The sequence below is a fragment of the Phodopus roborovskii genome, unplaced genomic scaffold (genome assembly GCF_943737965.1).
Source record: "Phodopus roborovskii unplaced genomic scaffold, PHOROB, whole genome shotgun sequence".
Lineage (NCBI taxonomy): Eukaryota > Metazoa > Chordata > Mammalia > Rodentia > Cricetidae > Phodopus > Phodopus roborovskii.
This window is the reverse complement of record NW_026126416.1, coordinates 34012767-34037397: the sequence shown is the minus strand read 5'-3', so window position 1 is coordinate 34037397 and position 24631 is coordinate 34012767. Positions and strand designations below refer to the sequence as shown.

The following is a 24631-nucleotide window of genomic DNA, read 5'->3' as shown; positions in this document are numbered from 1 at the left end:
TAAGCCCCTCCCTATTCTTTCCTGTGCTTCTCAGTTGAATCCTGAGTCCTCCAAATTCTCCATGGCTAATTTGGTCAGCTAGTGCCCCCTGATTCAGGGTTAACTTTATTAATAGCCTTGGAGTATCACAGTGCAATCAAATATCCCGCAGTGTGTTCTTTCAATTACTAAACAAATTCATTCTATAGCTGCTAATAAAGAAGTTATGTGCAGTAAATGTGCTTTTTTTTTTTTTTTTTTTTTTTTTTTTTTTTTTTAACAGGAGGTATAGTCTCATGCAAACTGAGAATTGCAAAATAATCTCCATAATATCTTGGGGTACTGAGTTGTTATGACCAGTTGCTATAGTTGTAAGATTTGAAAACTAAAGAAAGCCTACATTCAGGTTGTTATGCTTATATTCTTGGCCTATGTATGAGATTGCCAGGCTGATTTACTATGTCTTTTCTGTAGTCTTTGTTTTTATTTTCTAAGTCTTGTGTTGCAGAGGTCTTCCACTGGCCAAGTGATTTCTACTTTAGGAATGTTTCCAGAAACTGTGCTTTCCTTTTGGACTCTTGAGTCTCATTAATACAGAATTTCAAAACAGATTTGGAAGAAAGCTCAAATGCTGTGGGAATCATTCAGCCAATAGCTTTTGGGGGTACCGACCCCTTCTGGGCTTCTCTGAGGTGTGCTACTTAAGACTGATAACTGGGAAGGTGTACTCACTCTCTTGGGAGGTCAGAGCAGAAGCAAGCTTGTACAGTTCACATCTCCCTGGGGCAGAGCGGCGGGACAGGGCAGCTTCCACATTGTCTGGTAGTCTGTGAGTCTGTGTTTCCTTTTGAATCCCATTTCCCTTTGAATTCCCATAATAAAGACAAGTTGTAACTCTCAAAATATCTTGCTTTACCTGGTGACCCATGCTGGGCACCAGCTGTAGAGGAAGAATTTTTTCCATCCTGCTGGTCCCTCTTAGACCAGTTTCTCTCTGCACACTGGGTCCCCATAGCCACTTATAAGATAACCACTCAGACTTTATAATTGTTTTGGCCAGTGACTTAGGTTTATTACTAGCTAGCTCTCTCTTTTTTTATAAATTAACCCTTTTCTACTAATCTGCATATTACCACTTGGGTGTGGCATACCAGTGATGCCCTTGCATCTGGCCTTCCCAGTGGCTACATAATGGCATCTCCTGTCTTCCTTCTCCCTGTCTATTTGGGTTTCCTGACTAACTAAAATCTGCCTGTCCATTGGCTAAAACAACTGTATTCATCAACCAATAAGAGAAATACATAGTCACAGCATACAGAAGGCAAAAGCAATTTTATTCATGCTTGTGAGAAAAGCAATAGACTAGGTAAGCTGAAAATGCTAGCGGATGCCAAGAGGTGCAGAGCTAGAGAAGTTGTCATGTTTTTTGTTTTTCAAGACAGGGTTTCTCTGTGGAGCTTTGGAGCCTATCCTGGCGCTTGCTGTGTAGACCAGGCTGGCCTTGAACTCACAGAAATCTGCCTGCCTCTGCCTCCCGAGTGCTGGGATTAAAGGTGTTCGCCACCACCATCCGGTGAAGTTGCCATGTTTTTTAAGTTAGCATGGAGATAAGAGAAACAGTAAGGAGTCCCAGAAAGTCAGGGAAAAAACATGCTGAAGTTTCTGGCTGGTATCCAGGGGGAAAAAAATCGCATATATGAAAAACCAACCAAGCCTCTGATCTGAGATCGGAGGGCACTGGCTTCATCCCAGGACAAAGGATTACACTAGTGACACAAGGCTGGAAACTGACAGTTTATCAAAGAAGGAAAAGGCATTGGGAGCTCCAGGGACATGGCTCAATAGTTAAAAGCGTTTCCCTTGCTTGCTCTCTTGAAGGACTGAAGTTCGGTTCCCAACACCCGTATTGGGTAGCTTCACAAACTACTTTAACTTCAGCTCCAGAGGAATCTAACACCTTCTGAAATCTGGAAGCATGCACATTACACATAATTTTTTTTTAATATGTGTGTTTTTCCTGCATGTGTGTATGTATGTACATTCTATGTATGCCTGCCTGCCTGGTGCCCATGGAGATCAGAAGTCATCAAATGTCCAGGAACTGGAGTTACAAATGGTTTTGAGTCGCTGTGTGGGTGCTGAGAACTGAGCATAGGTCCCCTGTAAGCAGCAAATGCCTATAACCACTGAGCCATCTCTCCAGTTGTTAGCAAATGTTTATGGTGGGGGGACTAGTGGATCTCTGATTTTAGGACAGCCTACTCTACAAGGGAAGAGGAAAGGAGTCTCTCTCTCTGGTCTAGGTTATCATTTCTAGACTGTAGTAGGGCACCTCTGTGTAAACAAAGATTTGGGGGGATTAAAACACTTGCATAAGAAACTTACAAAGTAGTAAGATAAAGATTAGAATAGTATTTGATAAAAAAGACTCCTGTTTCTTACTGCTAGACGGATAGCTCAGCGGTTAAGAGTGCCTGCTACTCTTTCAGAGAACCTGAGTCTCATTCCCAACACCCATGCCAAGTGGCTGAGAAAGCTTGTAACTCTAGCTCCAGACCCAATTCCTCTTTTGGCCTCCCTCAGATAAGCACGCATGTGACATACACTCACACACATAAGTCAATTTTTTTTCTCTCTGAAAATATAAAGAGCCCAAAGTGTTTGATGCACTATTTTTGTCTTCAAGTCTTCTGTGGAAGGAAATCTGAGGTTGTCAAATAATGGAAACAGACAAATTATCCTTCTAATCAAATTTAGTTTATTTCAAATTTGTACCAAAAAAATATTTCAGGCACCTCTTCAGATCACTTTCAAAATATATTTATAAACCCTTTGCCAGTGCTGTCATCCCAAAAGCTGCCAGAACTCTGGAAGTCATGTGGTCCAGCCCCTCACCCAAAGAATACAGGAAGAGTCTACATAATGGATGGTAAGAGGGCAGTAACTGGACTGTGCTGACGACTCCTCTTGTCTTCATAGGTAGGGTATGACTTTAGGACAATAAATATCTGTTGGATATTAGTACAGTCCTATGCTTTGTTGCCATGGCTCTTTTTGATGTTCATCTATCTCACTGGCAGTTAGAAGACACTCCTGCTACTTTGTCCTCTCAGCTCTTAGCCTTCTGGGCTGTCTCCACAATTAATCCTATGGCTATACTGTCGTGATTGTTCAGGAGTTCACTTAAGAGGAAGAAAGCAGAAGCCTAAACTGCAAGTCCATCTTCAGTTTTAGATTAAGAGATTATAATAAATTAATTGATAACATAGGAAGTTGAGGGATGAAGGTAGTAGCAGTCAGACCTCAGAGGTCAGGACATCCTCTAAACCAATCTTGCTTGGTTTCCTGAACTCATTGGGGTCACAGGGGGTAAAAAAAAGCAACTTGATTTTCTTTTCTCCATTTAAATTGTAGTCATTGAAATGTGATTATTTTCCTAAAATTACTTCCAAATCTTCCAATTCTTTTTGGAAAGCTGAATCCTAGGAGACAAAGAAAGCAAATCTAGTACAGAATCAGAATTAAGCTTTCGCCTACTCACTAGAACCTGACAAGGGCCCTTTGCTTTTATACTAAGCTGTTACCAGTCTTCCTCTCCTAACTTTCCCCACAATGGCTTGGAGTCTTATGTAATCTGCCTCCTCCATTTTGCACCTCACATAAGGGAGACAGATTGCAGAGCATGTAGGAAACTCCACATAAAATGGTAAACTTTCTTGGGAAAGGTGACTCTGTGGCAGAAATCAGTATTTAAAGTCTCTTTAAACTTTTTACTGAAGCCTGGGGGGGAAGGTGGGCAACAGTAAAACACCTGACATTTTAGTGTCAGGATGTAAATGCAGATCTTAAGGGAGATGAGAAAAGCCGATGGAGACTCAATCTCCTGAAGCTCCCTGGCCAGCTAGCTCAACATGCATAGTGGTGAAAACAAAGAGACCTTGTCTCAAAGGAGGTGGAAGGCAAGGACCTGAGGTGTGTCCTGAGTCAGGACACACACATACCATCCCTACACAAAATATTACCAAGCTAAGTTCTGGTATTTTGCTGCAATCCTAAAACATGATGGTCAGATGGAGGTCAGACTAAAGCTACATTTTGAAACACTGTCTTTAAAGAAATTACTATCTTACCTCATTAGTGACATCTGGCAGCTCCTGAGCCAACTTCATCCACTTTCTAGCTTCAGAGTTTTTTCCTAATTCTCTATAGCACTGAGAAAAACAATGAAAACTTAAAAACATGAAGAGATCAGAAAGACCATGTATATGTGTACCCAGAAGCTGAGTATCACAGTGCATTTAATCCCAGCACTCAGGAGGTGTTCTATATATCAAAACCATGTCTCAAAGGAAATGGGGGAAAGGCAGGGCAGTGGTGGCACATGCCTTTGATCCCAGAGGTCAGCTTGGTCTGCCGAGTGAGTCCAAGGACAGCCAGGACTACACAGAGAAACCCTGCCTTGAAAACACCAATGGGCAGGGGCAGGAGGGATATGGTAGCTTACAGCTAATAACCTCACTCAACATTCAGAGGCAAGAGGATTGCCTTGAGTTAAAGGTCAGCTTGAGCCATTGAGAATCTTGTTACTAGAACACCTCAATATAGCTCTCAAAAAATAGGGGCTTAACAGTATGGATAACTCAGTGGCAGAGCATAGAGCCTTCGATCCCAGAAATACAACATTATTTCCACCTATGTTAAAGGTGAATTTACCTTAGAAATATATACTCGTCCAGCTTTTGAAAATCCTGGCTGTAGTTCTTCAGCCTGGAGAAAGAAAATCACTTTATTAAGAGGTTCATGCATTCCATTCAAGCTAGAGTTTAGGTACTAGAAAGCTCTATACAGTAGTAACAAGATTGATTTAGTGTGTCAGGAAATTAACACTTTTATAAACACCTCATAGTTCTGATTTTCCCTCAAAATAAGGTAAGTACAAAATTATCCCCAACTAAAAAACACACCTTCGAGAATAAGCCAGTGTGGCTTCCACCCACCATTCCCTTGATACCTTTAGGAAGTTCTGTAGCGCATCCTGCACAGTGGCACTAAGAGGGCTTTCGAACAAGGCTGTAGCTGTCTTTTTTTCCAGCCAGCTCAAGTGAGAAACCTACCACCAAAAAAAAAAAGATAGTGTGAATGAATACAAGGTTGGTTTTTGGGTTTTGGTTTTTCAAGACAGGGTTTTTCTAAATGTCCTGGATGTCCTGGAACTTCCTCTGTAGACCAGGCTGGCCTCGAACTCAGATCAGCCTCCCAAATGCTGGGATTAAAGGTGTTTGACACCACTGCCTGGCTAAATAGGTTTTAAGACATTTGTTGGGCCAAACATGGTGTCATGTTCCTCTAATCCCAACACTCTAGATGCAGGAGAATCAATTCAAAGACAGTCTGGGGCTACATGAAATCCCATCTCCAAAAAAACAAGTTTCAGGCTACCAGGTTGGCTCAACAGTGTAAGGTTGCTGGCTGCCAACTCCTAGAGCTGAACAGTGCTCACATGACTGAAGGAGAGAACCAACTTCTCAGGATAGCAGAGTGCCTATAGAGTGTGACTCCCTATATTGAGTCACCAGCACTGTCAAAAGTTGCTTTGAGAATAGTATATACATATATACAGAATGTTATGCATTAAAAGCAGTATCTAGAGAACATTCTAGTAGCTTGAGGTACCGGTAGGAGTGGCTGGAGGAGACATTACCAGACCTGGAGCTGCAGGTTAAACCTGGTCAAGATGACAGCTTCCCAAAAGCATCGTGACCTCGTGGCAGAGCCCATGGGGGAAAAGCCAGTGGGGAGCCTGTCCAGGATTGGTGAAGTCCTGGGCGAGAAGCTGGAGGAAAGGGGCTTTGACAAGGCTCATGTGGTTCTTGGCCAGTTTCTGGTGCTAAAGAGAGATGAAGACCTCTTCCGAGAGTGGCTGAAAGACCCGTGTGGTGCCAATGCCAAGCAGTCCTAGGACTGCTTTGGGTGCCTTTGAGAATGGTGTGATGCCTTCTTGTAATGTACTCTGGGGACGCCTCAGCTTCCCCCCCCCCCAGCCACAGAATTGAGTCTCCAGAGTCTGAAGCTGGGTGGGGCTCCCCCCTGTCCTCCATGAGGGAAGAGATTACCATTGTCACACTCACTTCCCGTGTACTCTAAGGTCTTTTGGGATTTCTCTCCCCTCAGCATCTCAACCTCTTTAAAATTGTTGTGCTTGCATGCCTTGCCCCTTCTCCCCCTGCAGTTCCATGACAACAGCTAGCTTTCCTGAGTGGATTCCTGGCCCCTTTCTCCCTCCTTTCATGATCTGTTGGATGCCCTTTGGCTCTTTTTTTTTTTTTCCCAAAAAAAATTAAGTCACTATCCTTATCCCTTATAAAGACCTTTTTAGACTAATTAAAAAAAAATCAGTACCTAATGTCACATGCCTGTAACCCAGCACGTAGGAGGCTGAGACAGGAAGATCATTAGTCTGAGGCAGCCTGGGCTACATAAAACAGGAACATTTACGAATAGGATGAACACTGAGGACTGTGCTGGAGATTGGCCTTGAACTGTATATACAGCTCACCTGGTAGCACCACCTGCCAAGAAGAAAGTGATTCCTGGGGTCTTCTGGCTCAAGTTGAATGGCTTTGTCCACGTGTTCCTAAAGAGAAAATACCAACTAACATCAAACCCAGGGTTCCTCAGAAAAGAGCAGCAAAGTTCCAAGACTGTGGGAAAGCTGGTCTAAGGAAGCAAGGGATGGGGATTGGGCCAGCACACGGCAAAGAGAAGCCTGTCCTCACCTTGAAGCTAAAGCCACTCTGGATACGCCTGGAGATGCCCTCATGCTCAGCCAGCTGACCGCAGAGCACTGCATACCTGAGGGGGAAGCAGCAAGCTCAGGCACAAGGACTGCACTGAGTGCAGGGAGTGGAGTGATGCCCATGTGTGCTGACACTTCCCTTCTGCATAAGGGTAATCGAGAATGTGCTTTTCAGCTATAAATAACTCTCCTCTTAGATTCATCATGGTCTCAGTTAATCCTTAGGAGAGGGCTTATAATCATTCTCTAATGTAATTGTAAGTTTTGATTTTTGGTTTGTTTTTTAGGCCCTTTCCCTGCTGGACACCCCCCCAATACACATACACAAAGTAAATCTCTCCTTTATACTTTAAAACATTTAGCCAAGTGTGGTGGCACATTTTAGTAATCGCATCACTCACAAGGCTGAGGTAGGCTTGTCTCAAGTTGGAAGCCAGCCTGAGAAAGATTGATTGATAGGTATCAAGTACCAGACTAGGGAGAGTTATCATAGCAAAACTGTGTAAAACAAAAACAGACAAGGTCTCAACGCAGATCTTTAAATGTCCCTTTTTCATATAGTCATAGGTTATCACGAAAACTTAGAAGAGCAGTTAGGTTACACCTTAGTGACCTGCCACCATGAGGCTCTGGGTTTGACTCCAATACTGCAAACAATCTGAGAAATCAGCATCAAAGTGCAAGATAGACGTCTGAGTGTGTTCTTACTATTTTACCTCTGGCTGTTTATTAGGTCTCTTTAAATTAAGAAACATACAGGTAGTGTATCATTAGGCAGGAGTCTTGTTTCCAGCATAGTCAAATGAAATGCTCAAGGACCTTTGTTAACATGGGAACCAATGGAACAGGAGGAACAAATTAGTGCTTGTCTTACAGGGGCTGGGAAGTGTATCTCAGTGGTAAAGTACTTGCCTAGCATATTGTAAGGTCTTTGTTTAGTGATAAATGCCATTTGAGAAGCCAGGAGAATCCAAACTTAATGTGTCTGTATAACAATGTGCATATGAATAGTGTCCACTGAGACCACAAGAGGGCATCGGTTGGGAGCCACCTGACTTGGGACCTGGAAACTTGAGTCTTCTGGAAGAGCAGCAGTGTGTGCTCCTAGCCACTGCACTATAAACACTTTAAACTTAATGTGTGTTTACAAACACATCCCATGATACAATGTGAAGGTCAAAGGACAACTCTGGAGTCAGTTCTCTCTTTACATGTATTCTTGGGATCAAACTCAGGTCCCCAGACTTGCCCTGCTAAGTAAGTGCCTTAATCTACTTAATCTCACCACCCCACCCACCTCTAACCCCAGCTTCTAAGGGCAGTGTGGGCAACTTAGTTCAGTGATAGAGTGCACAGTGCAAGACCTTGACTTCAATTCCCAGCACCACACACACACACACAGAAACCAGCAGGACTTATTTACCTGTCCTCTGCCCCAAACACCCAGTACTAGAAGCAAAGTTAACAATGATGTCTTCCCATGCCAGAGTTTCTTTTAATATCTTGCAGGGGTGGGAGGGTATGTTTGTACCATACTTGGGCTCATTTTCCATGTACAATCCAAATACTTATTCCTTAGGAATAACTTTAAAAAACCTGCCGATTTTCATCCTTGAGAGCCCAGGGAGAGCAATGATACCTAGAAACAGTTACCTGGCTTCTGAGCAGACCCTTGGCACGGAAAGTTTCAGCCATAGATGGAAAAACACAGCCTCTCAGCTTACAATCTGAGGGTAGAGATTTGAAAAGCAAAGGACAGTGGAAGAAGAACGAACGTTTTTAACTAAAACAGATGCTGGGATCAGGTCCCAGGACATAAACTGGCCTTGCCACAAGCCAGTGGCAAAACTTGTCTCCCAAAAGACCACAAAAGGACTCACTGGGGGAGTCTTGGGTTTATTTTTGTGTGGTGCTGAGTATGGCACCAAGGCCTTATGTGTGCTAGGCAAGCATTCTACCACTGCACTATAACCTCAGCCCAGTAAGCAATTAATTTCTATTAAGTTGATCATTGAATTTCCTATGTATAAGCTCACATCTTTTTCTCATGCAAATCAACCAAAGAAGCCAATGTCTACTACCAGCCAGGGGTTACAGCTAGGGAAAAGAGCTTTTTTGTAGGACAGGAATTTCAGGTTGTCTCAGCTTCCCTGAACAGCTCAAAACCAAGTGTGTGGCCAGAGTGACTCTTGGAAAAAAACTCAGTTTTGTTTGCACCAGCAGAATAATGCTTGTGTTTTCCCTGGCGTTACCCTCCAGAGCATCTCCCAAAGCATACTTCCTTGCCCTGACAACTAGGGTATGGTTAGCATATAGGAATTCAAACCAGTGCCCCCACCCCCACCCTAGTTCTTCAAGCAAATGCCTCTTGCCAGGGCAAAGAAAAGGGCCTATTCTGGTCTTCTTAAAGGCCTGCAGGGTGTTATTACCACTGGTGACTTCCCGCACTCTCATCTCCCTTCTCCAGAGCAGCCTCTGCTTCTTCTTTTCCTGGAAGACAGGGGTAGACCCAGTTAACAGGCTCCTGTGCACACGTCCACCAGAAGCAGCGCAGGAAGAATGGCTGCTTTGCACAGCTTCCCCACCTCCATTAGCTTGAACTGTCTCTGTTTTATTTTGAGATATGGGCTCCCCATGTAGCTCCGACTGGCCCTGAACTTGAGATTGCCTCCACCCCCAAGTACTGAGGTTACAAGTAGTGTTCCTGGTTCCAACCTATCATCTCTTTATGCCTACTTGATGTTCTTAAAGTACATTTTAGCATTTCAATATGAGAAAGGAACCAACAGAAACTCCAATAGACCTTACTCTGAAGGGTCCATAAACAGATTTAAGGATACTCGTGGTATCAATAAGGTTGTATTGAAATTTAGATACAATTATATTTTATTTAGAAAAATGTTCATAATTTAAGAAATGTTTGTTTTTCTAGACAGAGTTTCTCTGCATAGTCCTGGCTATCCTCGAACTCTCATAAAGAGTTCCTGACCCAGGGATCCCACCTCTGCCTCCCAAGTGCTGGGATTACAGGCAGGACAACCTATAGTCCTCACACTTGTACAACAGGCACATTGCCCACTTAGCCATCAGCCCTGCCCCTTGATGATCTTCCAGACTTTTTTAAAAGACAGTCTCATTGTGTAGCCCAGGTCACCTCAAACTCATGACCTTCCTGCCTCTGCCTCTGAATGCTCAGATTATGTTCCAATGATTTTGCTGCCACAACTGACTTTTAAGAATTCTATCAGAATACCTACCTGTCCTGAAGCTTGCTCTATAGACCAGGCTGGCCTCAAACTCAGAGTTCCTCCTGCCTCTGCCTTCCAAGTGCTGGCATCAAAGGTGTGCACCACTATTGCCCTAACTAAAACAAACCTTTTAACATCTAAGGGTGTTTTGCCTAGATATATGTCTGGTGCCCACAAAGACCAGAAAAGGATGTCTGAATCCCCAGAACTGGAGTTATGAGCCACCCTGTGTGTGCTGGGAACTGATCCCAGGTCCTCTGGAAGAGCAGCCAGTGCTCTTGACTGCTGAGCCATCTCTTCCATGAGTGTAGTGTTGTAGCCCTAGGGGATAGAGGTAAAAGAATTGCTGAAAGTTGGAGGCCAGCCCAGTCTATGTAGCCAGTTCCAGAACAGCTAAAGCTATATAGTAAAGCCCTGTCTCAAGAACTCATTTTTTAATTTCTTAAATTGTTTTTGTTTTTGTGCATTGGTGTTTTTGCCTACATGTTTGTCTGTGTGAAGGTATTAGAACTCCTGGAGTTACAGTTACAGACAATGGTGAGCTGCCACATAGTTGCTGGGATTGAACTCATGTCTTCTGGAAGAGCAGTCAGTGCTCTTAACCACTGAGCCATCTCTCCAGCCCCTATTTTTTTTATTTTTTTGAAGACAGTTACTCTGTGTAGACCTGGCTGTCCTGGAACTCTCTTTATAGACCAGGCTGGCCTCAAACTCACAGAGATCTGCCTACCTTTGCCTCAGGAGTGCTGGGATTAAAGGTGTGCATCATTACCACCTTGCAATTCTATTTATTTTTAAGACAGGGTCTCATATAGCTTGAGCTGACCTCAAATTCAATCCTCCTAAATGTTGGGTACTAGTATGTGCTACCAACTAGCTAAAAGGAGAAACCTTTAAAGAGAAAAACTAAATAACAATTGAACCTGAAACTCACAATGTAACTTAGGCTGGCCTCGAACTCACTGCCTCAGCCCCCAAGTATTGAGATTGCAGGTGTGATCTACCACACCCAGTTCATTCTGATTTTAAAGTTCCCAGATTCTTACTTCATGACTGACAAGGCCAAGTCCTAAGGGCAGGATGATTCAATTGCATTATACCTTCCAAAGTAGACTTAGGAAACAGATAAATTAAGCCAGCAATAATCTCCCAAACTTTTCTCTTGGGTGGACATATACATAGTGCACCCAGTCTCAGAATCTCTATCCTCCTGACTCTGGTTAAGATAGGCACCCTTCTTTCTGGTTGGGAAGTCAAAAGAGCAATATGACCACAACAGCAACATTAAAAACAATAAGCACCTATGCTACTGGGTTATTAGGGAGCAGGAGGCCTCGGAAGCCAGTCTGTCCCCACTGAGTGACTATACTATTTCTGCCCCACAGTATCTGGGCCTCAAACGGCTCAGCTGTAACTGCACAGCTGGTACCATTCCCATCATGTACCTGTCAGCATTTACCATTTAGAGCATATGACTTCTTCTCGCTCTCCTCCTCAGTAAGCTCAGACATGTCACTATAGGCTCGGGCCAGACGCCACAGAAAGTCTTGTTGGCTTCCATACTGTAGACCAAAAGGGAATAAATGAGTCTCCTCATCCATGAGGAATGGGGCCCTGGTCTTCCCATATTGTATGTTCCCAAGATAGTAGTACAGTCACTGACATCTGGCAACCTCTCTACCCAGCCTTCCCACTCCACAACTGGCCATGCACAGTAAACTGGATACATTATCTCTAGTTGATAGCTTGCACAATTGCTGGATAAGAACATTTGACCTCCTAATAGTGCCAAGATGGAAGGTCAATTCCAAGAAGATATGATGAGACACAGCAAAAGAAGTCTTTGGCTGACATATGAAACTGCTCAGAGGGAGAATTCTGCTGGACACGGTGGCCTGCACCTTTAATCTCTGCACACAGGAGGCTGAGGAACATGGATCTGTATTAGTTTGAGGCCAGCTAGGGCTACTTAGTGAGACCTGCCTCAAGGGGTGGAGGGTAGTTTCTAATTTCAGGAAGGAATTTGCAGAGTAAATTTGGTTTTATGAGCCTAGGGAATTGTTGGATGACCTACACAATGTCACTTATAATAGAAATTTCAAGTAGGGCAGGCAGATTCAGACTGTCTCAAGGAAAACAGAAGAAAGTGGGGGGGAGCACAAATATTTGGGTCCTTTGCATTTGTCTGCAGAGAGTTCTACAGGAGGAAGAAAACCATGTTGGGCAGGAAGCTGTGGGGTAGGCAGTACTGCTTCAGGATTCTGTGGCTTTGTTGGGTTAGAAACCATGTGGGGTTTTTTTTCATTCCCTGGGAGTGTCAGCTTCAAGAGAGCACTGAGGGGGAAGCCAACCAGTCAGCTGGAGTCTCACCGCCAGCTTATTGTTGAGCAGCAGCTGGAAGCCCTTCCGCTTGTTCTGCTCACTGCCCTGGTGCAGCTCATCTGCCTGCTGCAGGAGCAGCCACATGTCATCGAGGCCTGAGGCACCAGTCTCCAAGTCACCCGATGCTGGACTTGAAGCAACCTCCACATCAAGGTCCAGAGAATCCTTTCTCCCCATCTTCACAGTCTCACAGCTCACTTCATCTTCACCGTCCTCACTCTCCTTGTCGGAGTCCCGCTCATAGTCAGATTCAGCATTGGCTGTTGTATAACTGCCAGAGAATTAAGTGACAGGGTTAAGGCAGGGGATTTGTTCTCCAGAACTATACAGCATTGCTGTCCATGGAGCCAGGTCATTTCTTACGTAAGGGTAGAAACTAGTCTTCAAGAGAAAGTGAACTATTAGGGAATGATCAAGAAAGAAAGAAGTATCCAGTCAGCTAGGGGATGTGTGCTGGTCAGAGTCAAATATAAGATCCCTCTGTTTAGCTACCACTCAAACTGCAGAAAGCAAAAAGGAAAAAAAAAATGTGTAAGAACTAGGCTGCATGGGGTTGGAGGGATGGCACAGTGGTTAAGAGCACTGGCTGCTCTTCCAGAAGCCTTGATTTCAGTTCCCAGCCTCCACATAGTGGCTCACAAGTCAATAACTGTAATCCCATGGAGCCTGATGCCCTCTTCTGATGTGCAGATGTACATGCCAACAAAACACCTATATGCATAAAGTACATCTTTAAAAAAAAAAAACAAAAACAAAAACTAGGTTGCAGCACTTGGGAAGAAGAGGATCGGGAATTCAAGGTAATCTTTGATTACGTAGCATGTTTGAAGCCAGCTGGGCTATATAAGACAAAACAAAAAGTATCTCCAAAAGAGGGCTGGTGAGATACCTGGGTTGAAAGTCTTGCTGCTCATATTCGATGACCTGAAAGAACCAACTCATGCAAGTCGTCCTCTGCCCCTCCACACATGTGGCGGGTACATGCCACATTCATATATATGCACAGTAAAACTTTTTAATATAACAAAAAAGAACTAGGGGGTTAGGTACATGTTGCTAGATTACTTGCTGGTCATGCACACAAGTCCCTGGATTCAATCCCCAGCACCAAAACAACAGAAAGACTGGAGGAGGTTGGGAGGAAGTGACCTTACAAACACAGGTGGAGCTTTTGCTAATCATCCTTATCAGTCAAACCTCTGCCAGAACCAACCTGAGTAGGTGCCAGCCTGAGGCATGAGCAACAGCCATTCATTTCCCAATCTCTTTCTCAAACTTGTACCTGTGACCAAGTCACCCAAACCTCACTGACAGTAGAAGTAGCCTTGGGAATGTGGAAGAGTGACAGAAGTCACTTTCCAGCTGCTAACCCCTACAAGGTAATATCTCTGGGGCTTCTATAAGCTAGGTGATTTTTAGCAGCCACCACTACAGAGGAAGCCAAGTGTCTTTAAGTTTTCTGTCCACCAGCAGCTCATGAGGTCGCATCCCTAACTGGCAGGCCAAATCAGACATAAAATGGGCCTGGGACAAAGTAGGGTTTCCAGGGGCCAGAAACAGACACCAGAGAGCCCTCCCAGGAGCACTGGGAAATTTTTATATTTCATTTGGGAGCAAACCTTCCTAGAGTAAAGAATAAAGGCAGGCTCCCTGTGGCCAACACAAAACAAAACAAGGCAGTCTCTGCCCATGTGAGACAACCTAACATCTGCCTGAATGCACAGACAAAGGTACTGCCATCTGGAAAGCCACTCTGGTGAGGTCTAGAAGCACCAAGAGAGTAAGCAGAATGGGGGTCCCAGTCTAAACAGTTGATTGCTGCTGTTTAGAGCAGCTTCTGTTCTATTTGAAAAGGCAACCAGAGCATCAACTGCAAGAACGTGCAGGAGCCAGGTGGCACACACCTTTACTCCCAGCACTCGGGAGACAGAGGCAGGTAGATCTTTGTGAGTTTGAGGCCAGTCTAGTCTGCATAACAAGTTCAAGGCTACACAGAGAAACCCTGCCGGGCAGGAAGACCATATGAAACAGCATGATATTTATGAATGATCAGCCTAGTATCTTTCCCTTCTAGCAGTTTGCAGTTAGAGATTAAAGGAACAAGGAAAAGTACCAGACTCACTGATGAGTGAGAACACGCAAGGACAAGTTAGAGAACATGGACATAACCTGCCCAAATGAGATCCCCAGGGCCAAAGTAAAATGAGGTAAGTAATTTAACTGGTATGGAGAGCCTGAAATCTTGGTGGTTCTCTTTGCTAGAGAAGGGGAGACCATATGCTGGGGAGATTCAAACAGGAGATGTGCCTCCAGCACTCCCACGTGCACTGCTCTGGCTCTGCTACCTTTTCCCTGGCTCTGCTACCTTTTCCCTGGCCCTTAAAGGCCAGACTCGCATGGCCAAGGAGCAGCAGAGGTGAGAAGGGGCCTTGATGCCACTATAGTGAGAGCTAACAGGGCCCCCTGAAACAGGGAGGCTTTACAGCTCATTACACCTCCAAGTTCAGTCACACCAAGCTGAAGTCTCATATTATGACAACAATCAGGCTTCTAGGGGCCTGAAAAGAGATTTGCTATGTGCCAGGGTTACTCTATTTACAACGTTCCTTACCCTCTACCTCTGACCCTTGTGGAAATCTACCAGAGTGGCTTTCACTTGGTTACCATGCCCCAAGGCTTTTCAGATCAGTACTCAAGAGAAACACAGAGTTCCCACAGTTCTCTGTTCCTTACAGAAAGCTGATGAATTAGAAATGAAAGATTCAGCTTCCCACATGTCTGTTCCTGCTGCTATTTTATTTGACCTCCTAGTTCCCATTAGAGAGCTGAGCCTGGTACATTCAGTCATTACCAAGCTTGTGTCCCAAGCCTAGGAGGCTCTCCGTAGTAGAGATGAGCCACATAAGACTTAAAGTAACAGAAAGGGCTCAAGGAGTAACGATGAAAATGCTTGGCTGAGTTGCCTGGGAAGCTGGTGTTTAAAGGCATATTGGGCCCTTCAGGGAAAACATCAAGCTGTGTTTGGTACAACGCCCAGGCAATAAATTCACAAACCTGCACAATGCTTCTGCCACTGCCAGTCAACAACTTGGAAGCTCAAATGCATTATTTGGAAGAAAGAAGAAATACAGGCTACGTGAGACAGTTTGGCAAGTAAAGGCACCTGTAACCAAGCATGACAACCTGAGACCCAGAACCCACATGATGAAGGAAAGAACAAATTACTGAAAGTTGTCCTCTGACCTCTACCTGTGTAACTATGGCACACACTTGTGCATGCACACACACACAAGAAATAAATAAATAAAAAAGATTTGTAACAAAAAGAAATTTTAGAAAGCCTAGCTGGGCAGTGGTGGCACACACCTTTTAAACCCAGCACTTGGGAGGCAGATGTATCTCTAAGTTCAAGGCCAGCCTGATCTACAAAGTTCCAGGACAGCCAGGACAACACAGAGAAATCTTGTCTTCAAAAATAGCAAATGAGCTGGAGAAATGGCTCCGCAGTTAAGAGCATCAACTGGTCTCAGAGGACCCTGGTTTGATTCTCAGCATCCACATGGCAGCTCACAACTGTAACCCCAAGATCTGGCACACTTACATAGACATGCACGCAGGCAGAACACCAATGCACATAAAATAAGAATAAACTATTAAAAACCCAGCAAACAAAAGATTAAACAAAGGCATGGAGCAAGAAGCAGAAAGTGACCTGTCTTAGGCCAGTGAGCAGCCAGCCCATGAGACAGGCTTGGTCTGAAGCAAGTATGGAAAGAGTCTAGTGAAGTCATCAAAGGCCAACAACTGGGGGAAGGGCAGCTCTCGGTGGAAGAGTCTACCACATCATCCCTCAAGGCTCTTTCCTCCCTACGGTACACATGCTTAAAACCATTTCAGAGTTTATGGCCTACACCCAGAATTTCCCCTTGACCTATATGGCACCTATCATGATGAAAAAATTATTTACCATGGTCACTGTTCCAGATAGCAGCCAGCTAAGCCAGAGTCTTGCAACACCACCAGCTTTCACGTGCCACAGGATCAGTCATGGGGCTGAGCCTGGTGAAGCTATAATTAAGAAAACCATCCTCCCTTTGCTGCCCTACCCTGCCCCTTGGAGCCATGGGTGCTCCAGCGAGCACCCACACAGTAAGTCACCCACTCTGGACCCACTGACACCAGGAGATGAACTTATTTATGTCTTTTTTTTTTTTTAAGACATAGGCTCTTACAAAGTACTCTAAGCTAGCCTCAAAGTTACTATTATAATTCTAGGTTGGCTTTGAACTTCCAATCACCAGACTCCTGAATACTGAATTACCCATGTGTACCACCATAGTTGGCTGACCCCACAAGTTTGTATTTTTTTTGTTTGTTTTGTTTTTGTTTTTCCAGACAGCTTTAAAGCCTGTCCTGGAACTCACTCTGTAGATCAGGCTGGCCTCAAACACACAGAGATCTGCCTGCTTCTGCCTCCTGAGTGCTGGGATTAAAGGTGTGAGCCATCACAACCTGGCTGAGCCAACTTATAAATGATGATGATGGTTATTATTATTATTATTATTATTATTATTATTATTACAAAAAAGAACACAATTTAGGGGAAAGTGAGTATAAGAGGTCAATGGAAGAACTCAGAGATCCACCTGCCTCTGCCTCCTGAGTGCAGAGATTAAAAGTGTGTGACATCATTGCCCAGCGTGTTGTTCCCTCTTTAAAAGGTCAACCAGGGACTGAAGAAATGACTCAATGGTTAAAAGTACTTGTTGCTTGTTCAGAAAATCTGGGTTTGGTTCCCAGTACCCACAAGATGGCTCATAACCATCCATTAACTTCTGCTCAAGGAGATCTTATACCCTCTTCAGGCACCAGGCACACCAGCGATATACATAAATACATGCAAACAAAACATTAATACACATAAAATAAATCATAAAAAATGTTAAGCTCAAACAGCTGGAGAGATGGCTCAGCAGTTAAGAATTCTTACCTGCACTTGCTGACCTTGGTTCAGTTCCCAGCATCCACACAGCAGCTTACAACCTCCTATAACTCCAGTTCCAATGGATCCAATGCCCCCTTCTAATCTATACAGGCTCTTGCATATGTGTGGAGCATATAAATTTACACAGCCACAAATACACAAAAATAAATACCAACCCCCCCATCAAAAAAAAAAAAAAAAAAAAAAAAAAAAAAAGACTCAATAGGGCTGGAGGAATGGCTCAACAGGTAAGAGTTCAAATCCCCAGAAGCCAGATGATGTTTGTGTATCTATAATCCCTGTACTATGGGAAACAAAGACAGGAAGCTTGCTGGGGCTTACTAGCCACTAGCCATGCCCCAGATTCAGTGAGAGACCCTGTCTGGAGGAAATAAAGTAGACTCATATGACAGAATATCCTTAGTCCTCTCTAGCTTCCAGGCACACACATACATAGATCATACACATGAAAAAACTCAACCATCAGTCTCCCATCCAAGTAACCTAGTTCATCAGGTTTCCCAGAGATGTTCCTTAGTCCCAGTACTCACTGTCAATTGTATCCTTGCAATGTATGTAATTTTTGTTCCCACCTCTAACAGGGTCTAAGGAAGCCCCTCTTGACAGAACACTGTTGGATAAACTGAAAAAACTAGTTCTAAGACAGGCACATGCCTTTGATCCCAGCACTCAGGAGGCAGAGGCAGGAGGATCTCTAAGTTTGAGGCCAGCCTGGCTGGGTTTCAGGACAGCCAGGGCTACATAGTGAGATCCTGTCTCAAAAAAACAAAACAAAAGACAAGTTCTACTAGCCCTCAAGTACACAATTAGAAATCAGACATCTAGACAACAACAACAATGAGCAAAGACTTGAGTTCTACACCAACATTTCACTTGTTTGGGATGCTCATTACCCATTAGTGGGCTCTGCAACACATGTGAAGCCCTGGCACCAAAAGTAAACCACGTTCAAGAGGCACCTGAGCAAAATCCAAATCTGCCAGAGCAAGCAGTGGTGGCACACGCCATTAATCCCAGCACCTGGGAGGCAGAGAGGTGACTCTCTAAGTTTGAAGCCAGCCTGGCCTACAGAGTGAGTTCCAGGACAGTCAGGCCTACATAGAGAAACCCTGTCTTCAAAACAAAACAAAACCAAAAGGAAAAAAAAAAAATCTGCCATTAAAGACCAATGGCAGGAATATGAAAAGGGACAGACAGTAATTTTATTCTTCCTTTTATTTTTTTATTTCTTTTGGTTTTTGGTTTTTTTTAATACAAAGTTTCCCTGTATAACTGGAACTCATTCTGAAGATGAGGCTAGCCTCAAACTCACAATGATTTGCCTGCCTCTGCCTCTCCAGTGCTAGGATTGCAGTCCTGTGCCACCACCACCCAGCTAGTAATTTTATTCTTAATTTTTGTAGGAAAACCAAACGAGGGACTAGGATTAAGCCCATGGCAGAGCACTTGCTTAGCACATGTGAGGTCCTGGGATTGATCCCCAGCATGAAAAGAAAAAAATAAGAAGCAGGAGAAAATAACAACCCCCTACACTAACAAGACTAAAGTAAGAGAACTACTACTGCACCTTGGGCCCTTCCTGGGCATTGAGCTGTGGCATCTCAACCAATGGGAAGGACTCCCAAGAACATGCCACAAATGTGCCAATATAGCCCTACATGCCCTGAAGACCAAGCCACTCCCCAGATCACAGACTCAAACACAGCTGCAGATAAATCAGATTGTCAGGACAATGGGATTAGTAGCAGACAGGCTAAGTTTGCCCTTGGAAATTGTATAACCTAGGTCCGGGTGTCAAACCTCAATAAGCTCAAGTTCCCCATCTGAGAGGGAGAACCCAGGTCACAGGGTTATTATGAGGATTAAGTAAGAAAACACTGCTAAGGCGCTTAGCACAGTATCAGAGGAAGTAAATCGATGGTACCAGCATTACAAGCTGCCTGCTAAAGAGAGGAATCTGCTCCACAGTGTCCTGAATGGCTGATTTTCGCTTCTAGTTAGCTCAGCTGCTCTGACCTGACAGTTTGGCTGTTCTCTAATCCAGTCTATTCCTTGAGGAGGAACAAAGGTCAACAGAGGCCACCCAGGAGAAAAATCAGCCACTAAGTCTCGCAGACCAGCTAGGTGACTGGCACCAGCAGCACAGAGGGTAAATGCTGCCACCGACAGAATCAGACTGTCATTGGGACCAAAGTTTCAGAATGAAGCTGTGGCTCAAAATTAAAAAGCCCTTCCCCTGACCAAGCTTGAAGAGACTGTCTTGCCCACTGCTGTCTCCCCTCGTGGTAAGTCCTATCATCAGATCTCACCTCCCCAATGTACAGTAGCAAAGGAGCATGGGCCAAAGGAGAACAGGACATGACAGGCTTACAGACTGAGCACAACCTGCTCTGCCACTCAAGGAAAGAAACGAAGGAAGCCCTTGTGATGACACACACAAATGCCCACAAAATAAATAAATAAATAAATAAATAAGTAAAATAAAAATGATGAAAAAAGAAAAAAAAAAAAGTCCTACACTGGGGAGATGGCTTAGCAAGTAAGAGCACTTGCTACTCTTGCAGAGGACCTAAGTTCGGTTCCCAGAACATACGTAGCTGCTTACAACCATTTGTAACTGGTTCTAGAGGATCTAGTGCCTTCTTCTGACCTCTGCAGGCCCCACACACACCAGCAATGCACTTATATGCATAAAATTAAAAATAACATAAAAAAAGTCAACTCAGAGAAGTAACAGATGTACATCATAACAACAGCAAGCATCCCTGTTTGTCAGTCATCCCCTACTTTTATTCAAACATTATTTCTGGCGCCTTGGTTTGGATTCTGATAATCTTTTGATTATCCCGCGCAGCTGCAGCTGTAACGGCCTTGGGAGAGGCCACTCACCCTCCTTCACTCTCGGCATCTGTGAGTGCCGCCCCAGACGAGGCCGTGAAGTAGACAGAGCTGGACCCAGTGGAATCACTCCTCTCCCTGGCGAAAGGGAAGCGGCGCCGCCGAGCCACTCTCTGGTTCTCTTCTATATGAGATCTAGAAAGCAGGCCACATCCCAGAGGGCACATTAGGACCCACACAGCCTGCCTCCCCTCACTCCTCCCTCAGTAAAGGACCAAGGAAGGAGAGCAAGGTAGCCACCTGCTTGACAGACTAAATGGGGAAGAACGAAGAGGCTGAGCTGCTACAGTAGCCCAAAGGATACAGGGGCAGCAAGGCACTTGGGAAGGGAAAGGAACCAGATACGCAGCTTCTTCCACACTGGATTAGCAATAATAAAAGGGGCTTGTTTCTTAAGGAGACCAGAAGAGGCAGAACACACTCCAGCTGAAAAGCTGTAGGAGTCAGGCAAAGTTGAGGGATCGGCAAAGCAAAAGACCAGGGCACTCACCGGACTTCCCCAACAATCTCCCCAGCCAGGCCTTGCAGGCTGCTCCGAAGCTCCTCTACCTCCCGCCGCAGTGCCATAAGACTGGTCAGCACAAAGTCCAGGCGGTCCAGCACCTTCTCCTGTCCTTCCTGTGCGAGGCTGGGCAGCACTGCAGCATCTCCAGCTTCCCCCGGGATGGCCCGCAACTGCATTACTGAAGCACAGGGAACAGGAGACAGACACCCATGGGATTCGGTGTGCGTGTTTGGGGGTGGGAGGGATGGCTCAAACCTAAAATTCTAGAGCATTTGCTTCTCTTGCTCTGTTTTGTTTTTAGACAGGGTCTATGTAGCTCCAGCTGTCCTGGAACTCACTATGTAGACCAGAGAGATCTACTTGCCTCTGCCTCCTGAGCTGTAAGTTTAAAGGCATGCAACACTATGCTGGGCCATCTGCTTCTCCTGAAATTCAATCACAAAGAAGTAATTGAGCCTCTGAGGGCATACACTTCACAGCTAAGCCACAGTACAAGTTCCAGGTCACTATCCAGAAGGGAAAAGAGAAAGAAAGAAAACGGAAAAGTCCAGACCAATAAGATGACTCATGGGTAAAATTACTTGTTGCTAAAGCTAATGACCTAAATTCAAGCCCAAGTTCCACATGGTGAGGGAGGGAACAAACTCCTGCAAGTTGTCCTCTGATCTCCACACAGGTATGTTGTGGAATATGCCTACCACACCCTACCTACACACAGGTGTACATATACACATACACACAACCTCCCTACATACTGGTGTACACACACACACACACACACACACACACACACCACCTACACACCATTGTGCATACACACACAGACACACATAGGCCACCTACATACATGTGCACACACACATACAACCTTTAAGGCCCCAATCTCTAGAGAAAGACTATCTGGCTGGGCAGTGGTAGCACACACCTCTAATCCCAGCATTCAGGAGGCAGAGGCAGGAGGATCTCTGTGAGTTTGAAGCCAGCCTGGTCTAGAGAGTGAGCTCCAGGACAGCCAGGACTGTCTCACAAAGAAACCTTGTCATGAAAAATATGAAACAAAAAAAAAAAAAAAAAAAAAAAAAAGGAAAGAAAAAAGTAAAGAAAGACTATCTGCTTGAAAAACCATTAGAACCCAGCAGATATAATGTAAAATGCCTTTGAGGGTGTGGTGCTTGGAAGACAGGACAGCTGCTCTGCTAGAATCAAAGAAAAACCTTTGGCCAGGAGTGGTTGTGCTTCAGAGGTGGAGACAGGAGGATCAGAGGTTCAAGACTAGCCTCAGCTACAAAGTGTTTGAGGCTAGCCTGAGCTATGTGAAGCCCTGTCTCAAAAATACAAAAAGAAAAAAAAAATGTTTGTGGCTTTATAGTGCCAAATGCCAGGTAGTCGATACCAATTACACAGTAAAATAAAAATTGGGTTTGTTCAAATTCTGATCTCACAACAAATAGTAAACTGCCTTTCTTGAGGCTATAAACAGTGCTGTCAGAGAGGAGCAAAGAGAACATGTGGGCAGTCACCAAGAAAAGGTCCATGGAAAACAACCAGCCATCTTCATCAGAAAACATTGTTACCAAGCTCAAGCTGCTCACCCTGAACTGAGCTCAGCGAAATGTAGGGACCTGGTAGCCATTTACAGCAGCTAGACTGGAATGTGCACTAGAGAAGAACTCAAGGAGGCCCACAGAGGACCTGCACACACCTCTTAGTAAAGGCAATTAGTAGCCTCCTAGGCCAGCAGTACTCACGGCACAGCCGGGAAGATACTAGAATGTGTCTGCTTTCTCCCAGCCTCAGAGGAGAACGAACCACTACTAAGAAATTACAAATGAGCAAGGCACAAGGGAAGGAGAGAAAGACAGGACCCTGGCCATGCTACGTTACTACCATGTTATCAAATGCTGACAGCTGCAATCTAAGGTGATAGATAACTCTGGGAACACTTGTGCAGAACTGACATTTCCAGTTGGCAGAGAGTAAGAGGGTACCTGACTACATTGGCTGTCAGAGAAAACATGTTCAATCCACACAAAGGGAGAAGATCTAAGCAACAAGCACCTAGTACCCAAATAAGGCGGGCAGAGAGATCTGAAGCCCTAAATGCTTTGCTCAATTGAGTTAACCTGAAGGCTCTTTACGAAATGGAACACATTCAGTCTGTTCCTGCTGGCTTTCAGCCACTAGGCTTCAGCTGAGAGTGCGCTCTCAGCCCATGTTGTGGAAAGTACACTGGACCAAAAGGCCAGGTCCAGCTTTGCAACTTACTCTGTAACAACCCTGGCAAAGTTACACAATCCCTCTGCATTTTCCTTCATAAAAACGATTTCAAAAACTTGGATTACTCTCCAAATGTCCTTCACATTTTAATACATAATTTGATAGTCAAGCTTTCAGAGCTTTTCATTTTTACCAGATTATTCCTTTTTCTTTCTTTCAGACTGCCCCTCTGTCTATCACACTCCTCACCCAAGACTGAGCAAAATGCCCTCGGTACACATTCATGAGTTTGACCAGAACTAAAGGTGAAAGCTATCCATTCTTCTTACACCAAGCTTTCCTGGAATCAGAGGAGAGTACAGATTTCCTTCTCGATGCGTTTTCCTAAAAGAGTGAAACACAGCCCTTCCACCGCCCAGTCCACCTGCTCTGCCAAAGACAGCCCGAGCCCCAGGGCCATCAGTAAGTAATGGCCTGTGCTCTTACCTTGGCCCCCGCGCTCTGAAGCCTGCGCATAGTCCAGGGAATTGGGCAGACTGTGGCTCCGGCCATGGCGTTGGGCCCGTTTCCATCGCTGACTGTACAGGACGCACAGAAATCCAAGGCCGGCGGCAGTACCAAGTAACAGTCCCAACCCGGCGCGGGTGCCGCCCAGGGCCCCCAGTCTAGACATATTGCACCTGCAGCCGGCGTGGAAAAAAAGGAAAAAGAAAACAATCAAAGGGAGCGACCCGAGAGGGAGAGAATCATTAGCCTGCTCTTCTACCCCGAGGCAGAGCCCTTTGCCCACAGCCGCACCCAGGTCTGGTCCCTCCCGTGCCGCAGCTGCCCGGCGCAGACAGACGCCCTGCCAGGGGGTAGCAGCTCCGATCCATTGCGCCCCTGGCCTCCTCCCTGCAGCCTCGCAGCCCGCTGCACACTCTCGGCCTCCCCGCACCCCCGAAGTCACTCTGGCCCCAGGAGACCAACTCAGACCCTTACCCGGCCGCCAGCCACCATGGCAGCAGCAGCCACACCGGCCTCACGCTGTCAATGATCTTGACGTCCTTAATCCGCGCCACGTGCTCCGAGCACGGTGGGAATGCGCGTGGAGATGACGCATGGGCTCCGCCTCCACCTGTGCGGGAGCGGGCGGAAGCGGGAGCCGGCGGAAGCGGGACGGGCTAGGGAGTGCCAGTCTTCGGGGTGGAATTTGTTGTCCTGGCACTGGGTCCCTCGGCGCTGCTCCCAGAATGTGTTCCATAAATCTAACGCTGCCCATACCTGGAAGATGCCGCCCTCCACTGTCTTCCTAACACTGTCTTTATTTCTGGCTGACTTAGTCGTTTACGGATTTTTTATTCAAACCATTTACTAAACCCTAAACAACAGCTCCATTGCCAGAAGGAATTAGAGTAGATCAGTTGGCTATCCGCAAGACGTCCCTACTTCGCTGGACCCCGACTTCTGCCTGCTGCCACCAGGGAGGCTGCAGCTGGATAACTGCGAGTTCGGAGCTGGCCAGGACTCATAGTGGATCCCTGTCTCAAACAAAGCTACACAGAGAAACCCTGTCTCGAAAAATCAAAAAAAAAAAAAAAAAAAAAAAAAAAAAAATTTAA

General features: G+C 45.2%; 2 protein-coding genes across 2 annotated transcripts; one reads left to right on the top strand and one right to left on the bottom strand.

Annotated features, from left to right (window-relative positions):
* Positions 1-2777: 2777 nt before the first annotated feature.
* Positions 2778-24131, bottom strand: Rmdn3 (regulator of microtubule dynamics 3). Its single transcript, XM_051183686.1, has 13 exons — positions 24012-24131; positions 23517-23710; positions 20799-20991; positions 20300-20443; positions 12394-12676; positions 11483-11585; positions 9205-9265; positions 6756-6831; positions 6536-6613; positions 4991-5089; positions 4693-4746; positions 4110-4190; positions 2778-3461 (listed from the first exon to the last, which is right to left on the bottom strand). Exons 2-13 carry the CDS (start codon positions 23701-23703, stop codon positions 3408-3410), a joined length of 1413 nt encoding a protein of 470 aa, XP_051039643.1. The 5' UTR covers positions 23704-23710; positions 24012-24131; the 3' UTR covers positions 2778-3407.
* LOC127221632 (barrier-to-autointegration factor-like) lies at positions 5714-5938 on the top strand. The gene has a single exon (XM_051183687.1). The coding sequence runs from the start codon at positions 5714-5716 to the stop codon at positions 5936-5938; it is 225 nt and encodes a 74-aa protein (XP_051039644.1).
* Positions 24132-24631: the final 500 nt, after the last annotated feature.